The sequence below is a fragment of the Tuber melanosporum genome, assembly GCF_000151645.1.
Source record: "Tuber melanosporum whole genome shotgun sequence assembly, scaffold_6, strain Mel28".
NCBI classification, from domain to species: domain Eukaryota; kingdom Fungi; phylum Ascomycota; class Pezizomycetes; order Pezizales; family Tuberaceae; genus Tuber; species Tuber melanosporum.
Window position 1 is genome coordinate 1,123,057 of NW_003299106.1, and position 15,994 is coordinate 1,139,050.

A 15,994-nucleotide genomic window follows, 5' to 3' on the forward strand; every position below is an offset into this window, starting at 1 on the left:
CAACTACCTGACTGAAAAGCGCAGACCCTTCAGTTACCTTGTGAAATATTCGAATCCTATGCCATCGATTTCACAGGACTATTCAACAAGTCCACTGGATATGACCCTATCTGAGTAACTGTCAATACGTTTTCCAGATATACATGGCTAATACCAATGAAAGTCACCAACTCCTCTAAAGACACCTGGAATAACCTCTAGTGCTACCTATTTAACCCCCATATATACCCATTATCTATTGCCAGTAATGCCGATTCCCATTTCACCGCTAGACTCTGGAAACAAACCTAGATCTCTCTTGGAATCCACTATATTATGACTGCTGCTGGATATCATGAGACTAATGGCCAAGCAGAATGAAAGATCTGCGCAGTCAAAACTGGAATTAGGAACATGATCAATGAATGACAGACCAACTGGGAACCCGTAATCACTGAGCGTGTCCCATATATTAACACCTGATACTCCGACATCTTGAGTATGTCGCTGTACAAGGCAGTCTTCGGCCACCGATACCCTCTCCTACCTGAAGCCCTGTTCAAGAACTCCTCAATCCCCACCTCAGATGAACACTTAAACCGCAATCAAGCTATTCAGAACGATGCCTTCCAAGCTGTTCAAGCTGCACGATTCCGAAGCACCACTACTGCTCAGAAGCGACAATGCAAGCATGTTCCTATTCCACCAGGTGACATGCTTACAGTCCGCGGAAACATGTTCATTACAAATATTGGATGCAGTAGGAAATTACAAGCACGATGGGGAGAACACATCAAGGTCTTATCCTTTGACAAGCATACAGAAAACCCCATTGTCCAGATGGATAGACACATGTAGCGTCGCAATACTGCTGTTTTCCACAACTGTGATATCATGCGATTCCACCCAAATGACACCTCCAAGCCCCCAGGATGAATCCAGTCTTGACCCACAACTATCGCTATTGAGAAGAAAGATGAACAGAAAGTTGAAGAGATCTGGGACCAGCCCCTTTGGCATGGCAATAATCAGTTTCTAGTAAAATGGATAAGATTCCCAACGAGCGAAAACAGCTGGGAACTGCTAGAAGGATTAGAGCCTGCTAGGGACATGGTGAACAAATGGTAGAAAGACAACATGCCAAATGAATCCCTCAATCCAACAATCAATTATATCACAATGTACTGGACACCAACGATGCTAGAAACCGCACAATGGCAGATTGAGCTCCTAACTAGGAATGGATTTTGGGCACAATATTTTAAGCCAGAATTCGAAAGCAGTGATGAGGAAAATCAGACTATGGAACAGGCTCTCGACAACCTTATCTGATCACCATCTACCATCCGAATACCATAACAATGTCAAACTATGCGAAACTTAAGATGAGGCTATGACAACAGCTTATTAGACTGTTGTTGAACTGAGATACTATTCAACCTGAAGACTACTTCACCATTGTAACTGGTACAGGTACTCGGTTATTAGTTTTGTTTGGTTTTAAGTATCGCTTTAATACTTGGTTTGTTTTAAGTATCATTTGATACTTAGTTTTGTTTTATGTTTTGTTGAAAGTATTGCTTTGATACTTGGTTTGTTTTAAGTATCATTTGATACTTAGTTTTGTTTGATGTTTTGTTTTAAGTATCCCTTTGATACTTAATTAGTTTTACCAAAGTATATCAATTGATATCTTTGATTAGTTTCGTTCATGCTGGAAATGAACAGATTTGTAAATTTATATTTTACCCTCTGATTCCACGATGGAAAAGGCAGCAGACTTTGACAGATAGTATTTCAATATACTTGGTTGAACAGTTACTTCTTTGTTTCACAGTACACCTTTGAAATCTCCTTTAGTTCTCAGCTCTTGCCTCCTCTCTGGTAGAGCAGGCCACCTGCCAACTATCCTACTATATCCTAATGGTGTGACTAGCACCTTGTAAACATGTTACAGTTGTGGTTGCCGGAGTGGGGTATCATTATCAAATGGACATGACTGTACTACTTATCCTTTTATAACAATGTCATTTGTTATCAAGTTGTGCCATATATTTTTCTGAATATTTTGAGTCATTTAGTTTTGCTGTATCAGAAACATTAGCAGAGTACAAGGTACCCGCAGTATCAATTACACTAATAATAGTACCAGGCTAATTTTTTCGATAATAGATATGTAATATCTGCAGATTATTAGAAGGTATGTTTGTGCTTAGCTAGAACAGTAATGATTGTACTTGTCTGTCTTTTCCTATCAGTCATAGGGGTTTACCCTAGTATGTAGAAACATTTTCTCTGTAACATGTTCGCAAGGTGCTAATCACGTTATCAGTAATAGATATGATACTTGGCAGGTGGCCTGCTCTTCCAGAGAGGAGGCAAGAGCTGAAAACTAAAGGAGGCTGCGAGAGTGTACTGAGGAATAAAAGAAGTAACCGTTCAACTAAGTATATTGAAATACTGTCTGTTGAAGTTTGCCTTTTCTATTGTAGAAACAGGCTGTCTTTAAATACACAAATCTGTTCATGTCTTGCATGCACGAAACTAATCAAAGGTATCAATCAATACACTTTGGTAAAACTAATTAAGTATCAAAGCGATACTTAAAACTAAACATAAAACAAAACCAAGTATCAAACGATAATTAAAACAAACCAAGTATCAAAGCAATACTTAAAACAAAACATAAAACAACACCAATAACCGAGTACCCATACTGGTTACATTTTCCATGTATTTCAAAAGGAGCAAATCGGCCATGGACCACCTGTCAAACACATGTACTCTCTCCACTACACATGTGTTTTTCCTCCTCACAATAACAAGATTTCCAAGAGCTACTGTATACCTTTGCTATCACACAAATCCCTAAAAAAAACACCCATTTTACTCAAAATCGCTAATTTTAGCCATGCTTTATTTGTCACAAAGCAAGGGACAATTGAGAAAATTAATTCAGCTGTGTTGGGAATTACCCCAAATCTCTGGTTAAAACTTATATCAATTTTTCCACTTCATTCTGAATGCTGCAAGCTCTGTAGCCAGCTTGGATGCAGTTTGCATGTACCTTTGGTATGGGAAACCTAATTAAAATTTGAGTATCTTTCATTCACCATTGTTATTTCTTGTCTTGCATCATGTCCATCAACCAACAGAGCCTGTCACCGTTGAATGATGAAATCTTAATGGCTCCAAAGGTTCTAGCAAATTTTAAAACTTTTTTTACAGCCTGACAGCTGAAATTTCACAAAGTGAAAACGCCCATTTTTGGTGTAAAGTGGGGAGGGTGTCAGCGATGTTTGAAGATAGCCTCAAACTGTTTACTGCGCCTCTCACCTGTCTTTGCCTAGAAGGCTCGTGTCCTCCAGGCTCTTGGCGCTTTGGAGGATGAAGGTGAAAGTCATGTTTCTCGCACCTATTAAACCCTGCCCTTGTTGCGCTACTCTTTAGGCTTGGCGAGAGTATACTTTTAGGGATATCTGAAAAGAAAATACCATCGAACACAAAAGAAGACTGCGGTAAGTATCTTATGCTCTTTCTTAAACATGGAAAGTACTCTTGCAGCAACTTTCCTTTAAAATGATGTAGATTTGGATGAAAATTGGCGAGCCAGAGACTTGGACCGTTATCATGAGAGTCCCGGTCATTCTCTATGGTGACATAACAGACCTCGAAAACCAACTAGATCCCAGTTAGCGAGGTTGGCGGGATCTGTCTTCGCAAAGATGAGTACAGCCCGCGCCAATCTACATGGAGGTAATCCAAACGTGCCGGTTTTCTCGCCCAAGGCTCTAGCTAGAAATTCCAGCAGATTTTTCCTTGTGATCTCCGGCCCAATTACTTATGATAGTACGTAGGAAGGAAGGAATATCTTGATTTTCATCCCGTAATCTTACACATTCATGTTTGGATGGGATTTTCACAATCATAGTCAGGCGGATGCAGAGTTGTTGTGCTGTATGGACCAGAGTTTCGGAAATTTTCAAACTTGGAAATCTGCAACAACATCATACCAAACACACGGAGAACTCGAAGCTTTCTCACGGAACCTCATTGCGTCCCAAAATTTTCCGAATGAACCACAATACTGTACACGCCCCGGGAGGAGCAATCATTTCATCGTTAGGGTGAGAAAGAAAATAGCGGAAGCGATAAGTGAGAAAAAAAGCAGAGCCAGCTCATACAAGTAGAATGCAAAACAAGTGTTTCCTCCCAGGACGCAGGATAGAAAAAAGCACAACGCACAATAAGACCAAAAAGGGAAAAAGAAAGGAGGCCGTTAAAAGAAACCAACCCATCATAGCCCTGTTCTAATCAGCCTAGCGCAGCCTCCCGGGGAGGTGTAGTACACAGCCGCTATGACCCTCAAAAGTCGTACAAGCACCGCAGGAGAGTACCGTACCGGCAGTATTAAAGTCAGAACCCCCCCCTTCCTACGCTCTCCCCTCCCCACGTCCTCCACCATCGCCATATGCCCTCGCCAGGCACTACCGCCCTTCTTTACCGCAGTACTCTCACGCCTCCGCGTTGCCACACGGCCGCCGTCTCCCACTTAGGACCTAATTTCTTCCCTAGCCTTCCACTCGGAAATAAGCCTGTCGGCCTCATCACCGGTTTTGCCGTGTTGCTTCCGGTAATGGGTCCGGAAATTATCGGCCCGCGTGAATTTATCTGGATGCTTGCATTTGGGCTCCGGACACGCAGGACCCTTCGCAGGAGTGTGATTTTTGGCCGTATTTTCGTGCCTCCTCAAATCTGTTTCGCGCCCAAAACCTATCAAGCAGATATCGCACACGTACGGGCTCGGGTTTTGGTGATCCTCCGTGACGTCCCGGCCCCCATCGCGGTGGGTGGGTTGGTGGTGGAGAAGAGGCTCGATATCGCCCATGGTTGAGCTGGGATATGGTTCGTGGTCCCGGGGATATGGTTCATGGTCTTGGGAATATGGTTCATGGCCTTGGGGAATTGGTTCATGGCCGTGAGAATATGGTCCATGGCCTTGGGGATATGGTTCATGGCCCTGGGGACCACCGAATGACTGCTGTTCTTGTCTGGCGGGATATTGTGGGCAACTGGAAGGAAGGGAGAAGAAGTTGTTGATTTGGCCCATAGCGTTTCCGGTGGCATGGGTGGACGAACCGCTTTGGTGGCTATAAACATCGGGACTAAGCATGGGAGTGTTCAATCTATTGTGAGAGCCGACACTGGTGAAGTAGGTTGGGGCCGAGTATTCCTCGGGGCTTACAAATAAAGGTTGGTTAGCTCATTAAAGAGACGGGGTGTTAGAGCTTTTGTGTTTACCTGACGCACTGGTCAATTTCAGCATCGGTGTTCCAACCTATGGTGTCCGGTTGGGAGTGGTTGGCACTGTAGCTACTATTGGAGTCTACTGAGTTGCGGGGGAACTGCGCGAAACCGCTGGGCCATTCCCCGGTATCGGTAATAAGAGCAAGGTTAGGATGATGAGATGCAAGACCATCAATACCCCGACGGCTTGAGTCGAGTTTGCGCCGCCGCCCCAAGGATTGCGCTTGTTCTAACTGAGCCCTGGGATGTTGCGAGAACGCATCGACGTTGGTGGAAAATATCGGCGGTGACGGAGTCCTCCATAGTCGGCTGGGGTCCGGCCCAGCGCGGGTATTCTGGGTGAACGTCGGGTCATAGTGCCCGACTTGGGAAGCTTCATAACCCATCATATCGGGATTGATGTTGCTAAAATTTTGATATTTGACAAGGTTTGGGGCAGCGGAGAAGAGACAAAACTCGAGACTTTATAGCTCGAGTTGCCGACTTAGTTACAAAAGATGAAGTTGTGCTAGAGAGGAAAGGTGGTCCCCCCGTCGATGATCTTGGAGGTCTCCTTTATCTACAGGTTGCCCCACCATACCTTCCTCACCATCATCCAATCCAGAGTCTAGAGGGGGGGGACAGCGGGTGGAAAAAGGTGGAGAAAAGGGGGGGGGGTTAAAAACAGGCATCAAAACAGGCATCAAAACAGGTAGCGCCTTTCTCGCTAATTACTTGAGGTGTTTCAAAGTTGTTTCTCCCCACCATCGGACTATAAGCTCTCGGTGCCTTATTCCAGCAGACATGATACGAAATATTTCCACAACAGAAACAAAAACAAAAAAAACACTCCCCGAACCCGAGCCAAGCGACAGCCAAGCACAATCCTAACCCCAATTCTTTGGCAAGCTTCATGGACGAGGGCGAGGACGGAGAGTGTTTCCCGTTCACTGCACTTCATCGAATCAACAACTCGAGGAGGGAGAAGTCGCTTATCAAGAGGTGGTGGCAGCAGAAAGCCGTTAGTCTTGACTTAAAATCTCTGTCTAGTTTCTGAGAGAGGGGCGCCTGAGGCATGTAAAATCACTCACTTCAATGTTGGCAGGCTAAGGCCCGCTGATATTGCCGTTCCCCCCCTCCCCGGAATTTGTCCACGGGCCGGTAAAGCTTGCAGACGAAGGAATTGACGAGCGAGTAAGCCTTCGTGTACAAAATTAGATAGCTCCACAACTACCGGATTCCCACCCAATTATACACGTACTAGGAATAATGAACCCGAACATTTGAGTCCGAATTTGCTATGGGCGGTCGGAGATGTACAGACAACTTCTATATAGATTTTTTTCCCCCGTTTTCGTGGTTATGTTTGGTACGTGTACTGTACTGTACATAGTAATTATAGAGTACAGTACTACGTCAAGGATCCCCTCGAAATCCTTTCCAGTATAATAAATGGGTTGCTAGTTCCCTTTTCTGCCCATTTCTCGCCACTCCATGCCTCAGCCAATAGCGGAGCTCAATTGCTGGAACAAGGATGTTAACCCAGACGACGGCTCTCCGAACCAACGCCATCCACCCTTCCATGTGTGATCCGTCTGAAAATACCAAGGCAGCGCATGCGATAAGAGATAGATGTACTCCTCCTTCATTCCTTTTTCTGCTTCTAGGGGGGAAATAGGGGGGTTGGAGGGAGGGAGGAGGGGGTACACAAAAGGCGTTGAGAAAGGGCCTTCCAGAATACCGGATCTCCCCTTAGCTTTTCTCGGATGGTTCAAAAATAGAAGAAGAAAAAAATACCACCGCGGGTTCGGGTTTGCCCAACCATTTGCAAGGGATCCCACTGTGTCGATGCCAACGCTGCATCTAGTCCATTGTCACTGCCAATCACTCGCTCGTTTACAGGCACGCAGCGGTGGGTCTTCTGTAGCCGCGCCTGATGCCTGTTGAAAGTACAGTATTATCTATAATCGCTGTTCGCCACCTGCCAATGAGCCCCAACAAATCAAGTAACATGAAGGGAGCAATACTCCGATTCACCACATACCATAGAGCAACATCGACGCCCACGTGTCCCTTTTCACGGTAGAATCCGCGCGCATCATAATGAACAAGGGGACTTGAGATGCCTGAGCACGGAATTCGTTAGTTTGTGGATGGCATACGTACGAAAGTTCTACACCACCAGCACCAAGCTTATTGTTGAGTTTATCGATGTATCTACTCGGCCGCGCGAGTGACACCACTCGTGAATTGGGCCGGTGCATTGAGGCAAGATGGTAGCGGTTAATCTTGTCTAGTCAACTGTGATGTTCCCCTCCTGCCGCTTGTAGTGAGCTGTGAGATTATTGACAATAAACTTCAAAAGGCGGGCGATTGAACTTGTTTCTCATCCGTACGCGGACATGCCACAGCGTAGTAGATACGGTAGTCCACTTCGCACATCAAAAGGAAATACTCGCATTACTCTTATAGCTGGAAGCGTTAACTTACCTCACACGGAGAACCAGGATATCGCTTTCCTGACATCGTCGATTCGTAGGAGGGGGTTATTTTTGCTCCCGAACCCTTGTCCTGACGCAGGTAACGGCACTCGCCGACAGACCATTATCGAGAGCAATTTTCCTTGTTGTTGATGCCTATTTGCCACCCGCCCTGCTTCGTCGTACCCCCAGCGGTGACAATACTTGTACTCGAGTACGGTAGTAATGCAGAAGTGCAGTTAGATCAGCGATCAATCAACAGGACAATTTGGCATATCCAATTCTCAAGAATGGGTGAACCGCGCCTTCTACCCACCCCACATGGAGATAATTGTCACGAATTTTGCTCCCTTCGAGACTACCTAATACCGAAATTCATCACACAACACCAGCCAAGTTTCACTGCTGGGGTGGGGGCGGAGAGGTGCAGCTCTTCCTACAAGCGGAGAACGTACCAGCACGTGATCCGAGGTGAATTGTGCTTCTGCGAGTAGGTTGTTTCTTTTTCCATTTCCATTTTCTTTTTTCCATTTTTCCATTTTCTTTCCTTTTTCCATTTTCCAGCTCGTCCCTTCCCCTTCGATTCTCTTCCCCCCATGATACCTTCATTTTTTCACCCTTCCTTCCTCCCGCCTGCTCGAGCACGAGCACTGGTACTCTGATCCTATTCCCCGCCTCTGTCTCTTTCTTTTCTCTCCTACTTTCTTTTTATCCTTCCTTTTTATTTTCATTACACTACCCTTTTATTCTTTTATTGTTTTCATACCAAAGATTCATCCCCATCCGCCCTAACATAAGCCCATCCAGTGGGAACATTGGGTGGGCAGATGGGGTTCGGTCTAGACGGGGGATGGGGTTTAACCAAATCAGTGCTAGCCATAGAAATCTACTCCAGACCAATTCAAATCTCATCCAAGGTTTGAGCACCCGTATCCCCCAACGTTAACGAGCGCAGGTACTGTACTGTACAATCGTATCGCTACCGGTAGTGCCAACCACCGTTGGCCGCAAAATTGAGAAACCAGAGCGCAGGGGCTGGGGGTAGACTGACCTGCTTGTTAAATATATCTGCGGAAGAAGCAGAAGACACTTTCCAAAAAAAAGAAGAAAAGAAAATGGGCCGGGAAAAGTAGCATCTAGACACTAATCAACCTTCTCAATCTGCATGTCTACCAAGCTCTGCGCACCCAGTATCTTCAAACCTCGATACGTAGATTTGCAAGGCACGGGGCTCCGAAGCTACTTTACATTTTTCTGCCAGGCGGCTGGAAGCACTGTTGACGAACACCACCGATATGTTGCCAGAGGTGTGGGTAATCCCAAGCTTTGAGGTCGGGTTGATCGCCGCGGAACCGTTCACAAAAGGTCGGTGTTTCAAAGAGGGACCTCTTTTACGCACGGCGCACCGTTCGGGCCGGACCGCGCGGAGAGCAGCACATCATTTTCCCGTGCTCCGGATTGGGTACCGGAAGGCGCGAGCCGCGGCAAACGCCTAATGTATTGCCGGTACCCGAGTATCGCCCCGATACGAGTAGTGTGAGATAGAAGTGATAACCACGATAAGAGCGATGTTACACAATCCAAATCAGCGGCGCCGATTGTGCGTGCTCCTTTTGATTTGGAACCGGTCGATGGGTGCCCGAGTGCGGCACAGGATGTTCCATTCCAAGGATAGCTACGCACCATGATGCCTCGATTACATATCCGTGCATTAATAAATATATTATTCCGTATGATAGTTGAACTTCCGAGGAAAACAGTAAGGGGTGTGGGAGGGGTTGAAAGGTTTTCGATAGGGTGAAATTATCATTGATAGAAAGTGGGGGGGGGAAGAGAAAAGAGCTACTCGGCGCCTCCGAGGGACAAAAAGATAGAAAAACAACCTACCATACCAACGAAGGCAAGGAGCCCCTACACTTCTAGCATAGAGGACCAACATAGAGGACCAACATATCAATCACCGCACGAATTACTCGTGAAAATACAAGTATAATACCCTATCGATGTGATGGTGTCGCGCCTGTAATGTACTTTACAACCATAGAGAACCAGTCGAGATTGCAATCACGTATAATACCGACCATCCGCCTTCGCAACAGGAGACAGAGTAAATACTCTCAACCCCCTACTCGTACTGTGCTGTGACCTCGTAAAATGGGTCTAACTTTTTCGGGTAGCCATCTCCCGTTAATTACAAGCACATATAACAGGCGACCCTTTGATATAACATTATAGACAATCGACCCGCACTCACCACCACCACGATACTACAAATACCAACCAGACCTAGACCCCCGGAGACCCTATGCGATATCGATAACGAGACGCTAATGCAAGCGATCGCTGAAGGCGTTAACCGGACGCTCCCCGTACGCCTGTAAGGAACATCGCATTTTCCCCCACACTTGAGGCGGCCCGATAGCTCGCAGGAATTGGCCAATTGGCTTTCATCCCGAATGTACTCTCCCAGTAGCGCTAACAGGGGCCGCCTGGCGTCTGCTTGATGCTGGGGTAAGGTAGAGGGAAATTCAAAAGTTTCAGCGCGCACGAGGGAGTCAAAGGTGCAGATGGAAAGGCCATCAGGCGGAAAGGGGAGGGAAGATAATTGCCTCACGTACTCGCTTTTTTATTATTCTATGCCAATGGTACGATCAGGGGCATGTTCTTGGGGGTGTACTTGCTCGGAGGGGTGTTAGGGTCATGAGGGCAGCTCATGTACGCAATCGTGCAGGCGAAATGGAATTGGAATTTTGATGGCTTCGTGCCTATGTGATTTGATATGGTTCGCTGTTCTGTGGTGTTGGATTTTTCTGAGGAATTGGATCATCTGGTGTCTCCCCTGAGTCCCGAGGGCTCCTGTTCCATCTTTGCTTCGTGTTTCCCCCGCCCATTTGCTGTGAGTGTCAAGTCGAGGTGGCAAAGACGATGCAATCAAGTCTTCAATCGCAACAGCTCACTCAGCTGAGTTGTACTTTCATAGTCGCACGAACGGTATTGCGTCCACACGCTTCTATCGTACACACTTTAGGCATACCCCCACCTATTCCACCTCCCAGTTCTCCCTCCAGCCACTTTCTTCCGGGAGACGGATGCCTCGTTCACAACTTGCTGTCCAGAACCCCCATAATCCAGCACAAGCTTCCTGATAGTAGAGGAGTAGCTCATCGCCAGCGACCTAATTGAACTGCTACCAACACGATTGGCATCAAGATCAAGATCGCTCCTTTCAAGCAGCAACCTAGAAACTCCCTCATTCCTCTTTCTTGCCGCAGCGTCTCCTCGCCCGAGTCCCCGGCGCTGATGTCGAGCGTGCCAGAGGTCATGAATATCAGAACTGCGGCTTCGCAACCGAGCTTGACCGCCTCACGAAATGGTGTCAAGCCGTTTTGGCTCTTGAGGTTCGGGTCCACGCGCTTATTGGCTAGCAGTATCATGAGTATGTAGTTCCGGTCTTTGTCCTGACAAACGGCCAGCTGCAGCGGCGTCCAGTTGCACGTGCCGCGGATGTTGGCGTCGAGCCCCTCATCTGACAGGTGTAGCAGTGTCATCCCCTTGTCGGATAGGTTGGCCGCAGGGTATAGGGCTAGCGGGCCCGCCGGGAATGCCTGGCTTATCTGTGTCCTCCCATCGTGGCGGCGTCGCGTAGCGGCGTTCGGTCGCACTGCTGCGAATGTAGGACGATTCCGTCCACCTCCAGGAGTAATTCTACGATTGCGGGACGTCTCTCGCGAACTGTTGCGTGTAGTAGCGTCAGGCGGTTCCCCCCCTTGGCCGTTGTGTCGACATCGCAGTCTATCAGTGTGCGGACAGATGTCTTGCTTACCGAGGACACTCCCGTTGTCGGTATCTCCCCCCCGTTCGAAAGTCTGCAGTCCGGAAGCCTCTTGCGATCAGAAGGATTATCTCGTTTGGCAGGTCTAGAAAAGACATAATGTAACGCTTTCTGGAGTTGTGAAGTCCTCGAGCACCGTAGCCGGTAGCAGTGGGTGGCTTGGCCAAACCTTTGACGAGGATTTCACGGAGGGATTTGGGAGCATATATAAGGTAGCAGATGGGTGGCGGATTTGTTTATTAAACTGAAGTTGGTGTGGTGGGACTGGTCCCACCCAGGAACACGAAAATATTGGTACGGTATGAGTTGTTATACATACTCAAATGTGATGCCAGAAGTGAAACGTGACCCTATCGAGATACCGGTGCAGTGCTTGGGGTTCCTTAAAGTCTCCTCCAATACCGTACTCCGCCATCGAGAACCACGGGCTATAACAAGTCTCTGATTGCCTCCTATTATTACTTACGACAGTGATTTGCATAGAAGTTATTGCGAGAAAGCGCTATCATTTTTCCCGACTAGTCCAGATTACTTATGTCCGGGGAAAAAGTGAGACAGAATGGAAAAAATTATCGCTTCCGAGCAGCATCATACCTTTCAAAATTTCCCGAATTAACTCAGAACTCCTGCCTTCACCCGATCCTTGTTCCTGGCAATGGCTGTACATAGAAAATGCTCATGTGTTGTACTGTACTGGGTAAGGTATTCCCACATGGGAACTGGACATCACCATGAAACCTGACAACCAAGACTTAGTGAAAAACAAACCCAACCACTGGACCAAGCGAAAATATGTTAGGTGGAGGAAAGCGAGCCATGATTGTTGATGAGCTTCTAGAATTAATGTGAGGAACAAATCGAAGTGTGTACCCCATGTGGTGTAGGAACAACAAACATACTGAAAGAGATATAGGTGGGAAAAGCTTGTTTTGCCTTTGAATCAGTACTGGTGATAAGGAACCAGAGCAATGGGTGGTACAAATGAGTGAAGAGTCATTCGACCGTTGGTGGCTAAATCAGGAGGTTGAAAAAACTTGGAACTAAATCTTGCCCGTGCCAAGCCTAATCTTGTTCCACGCCCCAGATGATTATTGTGCCAAACTTCCTATAGAGCTGTGGAGGCCACTATTTTTCCAACGGAATAAACGTACTATATGCTACTGTAGGACGTTGGAGTTGCATCTCCTAGTAAGGTCTGGCTTATTATTATTTTTTATTTGTCTCGGAGGAGGAACATGGTCCGTTTATTAGAGGAATCCAGGAGTTGAGATAATCCCTGCTGAAAATGCCGTAACCACAGCAACAGTGATGAATGGGGAAAGGTGAAATAACAAGAAAATAGACTAGGTAGTGGAGGTAGGGATAGTTGATATCCCTGATTGCTGAGTTTAGGCAACAGGGGGTTGAGGCCAGTGCCAAGAGGTAAACATTGGCCAAGAGGCTGCTAGAACAAAAATGGTAGGACAATCCGGGGTTCAAATATCAGAAAAGCAGGTTTAATGTACTCGGAGGGTGCATTAGTCGGGTGACAACCAAAAGTGGTAACTGTACTTTGGTGTAGCAAGCAGGGGTATGTGTAACATGTTCATAAGGTACTAGGCATGTTATCAGTTATAGGTACAATAGTTGTCAGGTGGCCTGCTCGACCAGTGAGGAGGCGAGAGCTGAGAACTAAAAGAGTCTTCAAGGGTGTACTGAGAAACAAAGAACTATTCAACCAAGTATATTGAATTTCTGTCTGTCGAAGTCTGCCTTTTCTATTACGGAATTAGGAAGTCTTTAAATCCACAAATCTATTCATGTTCTAGCATGAACAGAATTAATCAAAGGTATCAAGTGATATACTTTGGTAAAATAAATTAAGTATCAAAATAATACTTAAAACAAAACATAAAACAAAACCAAGTATCAAAGCAATTCTTAAAACAAAACATAAAACAATATCAAGCATTAAACTATACTTGAAATAAATCAAGTATCTAAGTGTCACGAATGTGGCTTGGCACGGAAAAGGTTTTCACATGACTCATGATTATGAGTCATAGGTATGTTATTGTTTTATGCATATGACTCATCTAGGTCATATGATTTATGATGTTAGGATTGATTATGTTGCGTACATGGCTCAAATATGAGTCATAGGACATACGCCTAGCAAGTCTGCCTTACAAGTGTGCCTTGTGGGTATACCTTGAGCATATGATTCATGCTTTAGCACATGACTTCATGATGAGGTCATGGGTGACGGACATATAACTCGTTTGAGTTATATGACAGGTTTATTGCATTATAATGGGTTTATGAGTTTTAGCAGATGACCTCGCTAGGAGGTCATGGGTTTTGAACATGTGACCACTTTGGTCATATGACTAGTTTGTTATGATGTGGTTTCGTACATGTGACTACTATATGTTACATGACTATGGGTTAGAAGAACACTATAGAGGAGGCTGATGCGGCCACAGAGGATATGTTCTTCATACTTTGTTCTAAGTCCTTTTCCTACTTGTTACTTTAACGAATATAAAACACCATTACCATCTTTGTCTTTATTGCAGCGTTATTGTTACGCCAAGGAAAGTTCTTCAGGAAGAAGAGTTAGAGAAAGCTTAGGATAGGCATTCCTGATAGAAGATGACGGTCTTGTACTTTCAGTAAGCTAGGCAGAGGCCTAGTGCTATCATAAGACTAAGGAAAGAAACAGAAGAAGAGAAGTATCATTCCCATTGCCAAGAACTAACTATCTGAGGAGGGATATTTTCATTACAAAGTGTCGCCAAGAGCGACACTAAGCAATACAGGATGGCTTCCTTCAACCCGGACAGGGAAGGAGATATCGGCATCCACGATCAAAACCTTAATGTAGGGGGATTTAGCTATGACCTAAATCATGTTTCAGCAGAGCCCTTGAGGGCAGCAAGTCCAGTAACCCCAGAGAACGGATCACCTGCCGATAGCTTACCTACAGAACTCTACGACCATAAAGGATGTTGGGATCAGCAGTACCTGGGCCACTAGCCCCAGCCACTCTGGCACCAGTCGCCAATACACTTGGAATGACTGAAGACGAGCTGCAGACATTTCTTACAGCAATACAAAACACAGGACAAGGAAATATCCAACGACCAAAGACTACAGAACGAGACATATATGTGGGAGCTGAAGATAAGTTACAAATATTCTTAGCACAATGCAAAGGATATTTCTCCGTCAAAGGATATGGAGAACATTATGACGAGATCAAGATCCCCTTTGTGGAATCTCTGTTAAGAGGACTCGCTGGGCACTGGATTATGCCCTTCCAAGATGGAAAGAAACAAAGGCACTAGGACACCTATGGAGAATTGAAGGTGGTCCGCCTCGAACAGTTGGGCGATTTCTACACCAAGAAGGCAGCAAAAAGAAAGTTGCAAAAAGTACCACAAGGGAAGCTGATGTTTTTAGCATATCGGAACGAATGTCCACTAGTAAAATATGAGGCAGAGTTCGATGATGCCACTCTCTACATTATCCTGCTAAGAAACTGTAGTCAACAACTACGAGAAGCATATGGAATTTCTGACTTAGACTATACAACTTCGGAACGATTGGCAAGATGGGCAATCAATAAGGAAAGCAAACTAATCATGGTTCGAAACAACTCAGCAAATACAATAGCACATAGGACGGTCAAGTCATCCTAGAATACAGATGGAACCTTCAGACCACAAGCTGCGCGAAGTGAGAACAGAATGTTACCACAAGGCAAACCAATAGCATTAGACAAAACAAGATCAGGACTAGCCTTAAACCTATCCAAGGAAGAACACGGTAGGAGGATGAATGGAAAACTCTTACTGAGATGCAGGCAGGCAGGATATCAGATAAGGAAATACGGAAGCCGACCAGGCAATAGATATCAAGGAACGAAGGTAGCTGGAAACAATCATTTGTAATTCCAAAAGAAAACCAACATCTGCAAGATCATGGCTGAGGATATATTGGCAGAAAAAGATGAGGGTCCCCAGTATAAGGTGGTCTGGGAGACCCAAGATATGGACCTGGAATGCTCATCAAGTTAGCAAACTAGTACACGGCACAGCACACGCAAAGGGGAGAAGAAGACAGAGATTATGTGATGATCAAGACGAAGATGTACAATGAAAAGTACGAAGAAACAATGATATATGCAATGCTACATTTGGAAGTGACCAAAGATTTTGTGGACAAAGAAATTTGCAACAAATACACACTCTACACCAAAAAAGCGAAGAAAGTAAGACAAGTCTACCTAGCAGATGGAAAGCAAAGCACAATGAGTCCTATCACGCATATGGTGACGGTACTTATGGACATTGACACAAATAGGAAAACGGTGACTTTTCAGATAGCAGACCTCAAAAACTATAAGATAGTCCTAGGATGGTATCAATACGAA

At 45.6% G+C, this 15,994-nt stretch overlaps 3 protein-coding genes; 1 reads left to right on the top strand and 2 right to left on the bottom strand.

Annotated features, from left to right (window-relative positions):
* Nucleotides 1–4,014: 4,014 nt before the first annotated feature.
* GSTUM_00009687001 (uncharacterized protein) lies at nucleotides 4,015–4,450 on the bottom strand (the record flags this gene model as incomplete). XM_002840852.2 has 1 exon in its annotated part: nucleotides 4,015–4,450. One exon carries the CDS (start codon nucleotides 4,448–4,450, stop codon nucleotides 4,277–4,279), a length of 174 nt encoding a protein of 57 aa, XP_002840898.1. The 3' UTR covers nucleotides 4,015–4,276.
* On the top strand, nucleotides 4,451–6,539 carry GSTUM_00009688001 (uncharacterized protein; the record flags this gene model as incomplete). XM_002840853.2 has 2 exons in its annotated part: nucleotides 4,451–5,232; nucleotides 5,303–6,539. One exon carries the CDS (start codon nucleotides 4,451–4,453, stop codon nucleotides 4,871–4,873), a length of 423 nt encoding a protein of 140 aa, XP_002840899.1. The 3' UTR covers nucleotides 4,874–5,232; nucleotides 5,303–6,539.
* A 3,200-nt stretch (nucleotides 6,540–9,739) lies between these two features.
* GSTUM_00009689001 (uncharacterized protein) lies at nucleotides 9,740–11,740 on the bottom strand. XM_052355821.1 has 1 exon: nucleotides 9,740–11,740. The coding sequence occupies exon 1, from the start codon at nucleotides 11,291–11,293 to the stop codon at nucleotides 10,907–10,909; it is 387 nt and encodes a 128-aa protein (XP_052211786.1). The 5' UTR covers nucleotides 11,294–11,740; the 3' UTR covers nucleotides 9,740–10,906.
* Nucleotides 11,741–15,994: the final 4,254 nt, after the last annotated feature.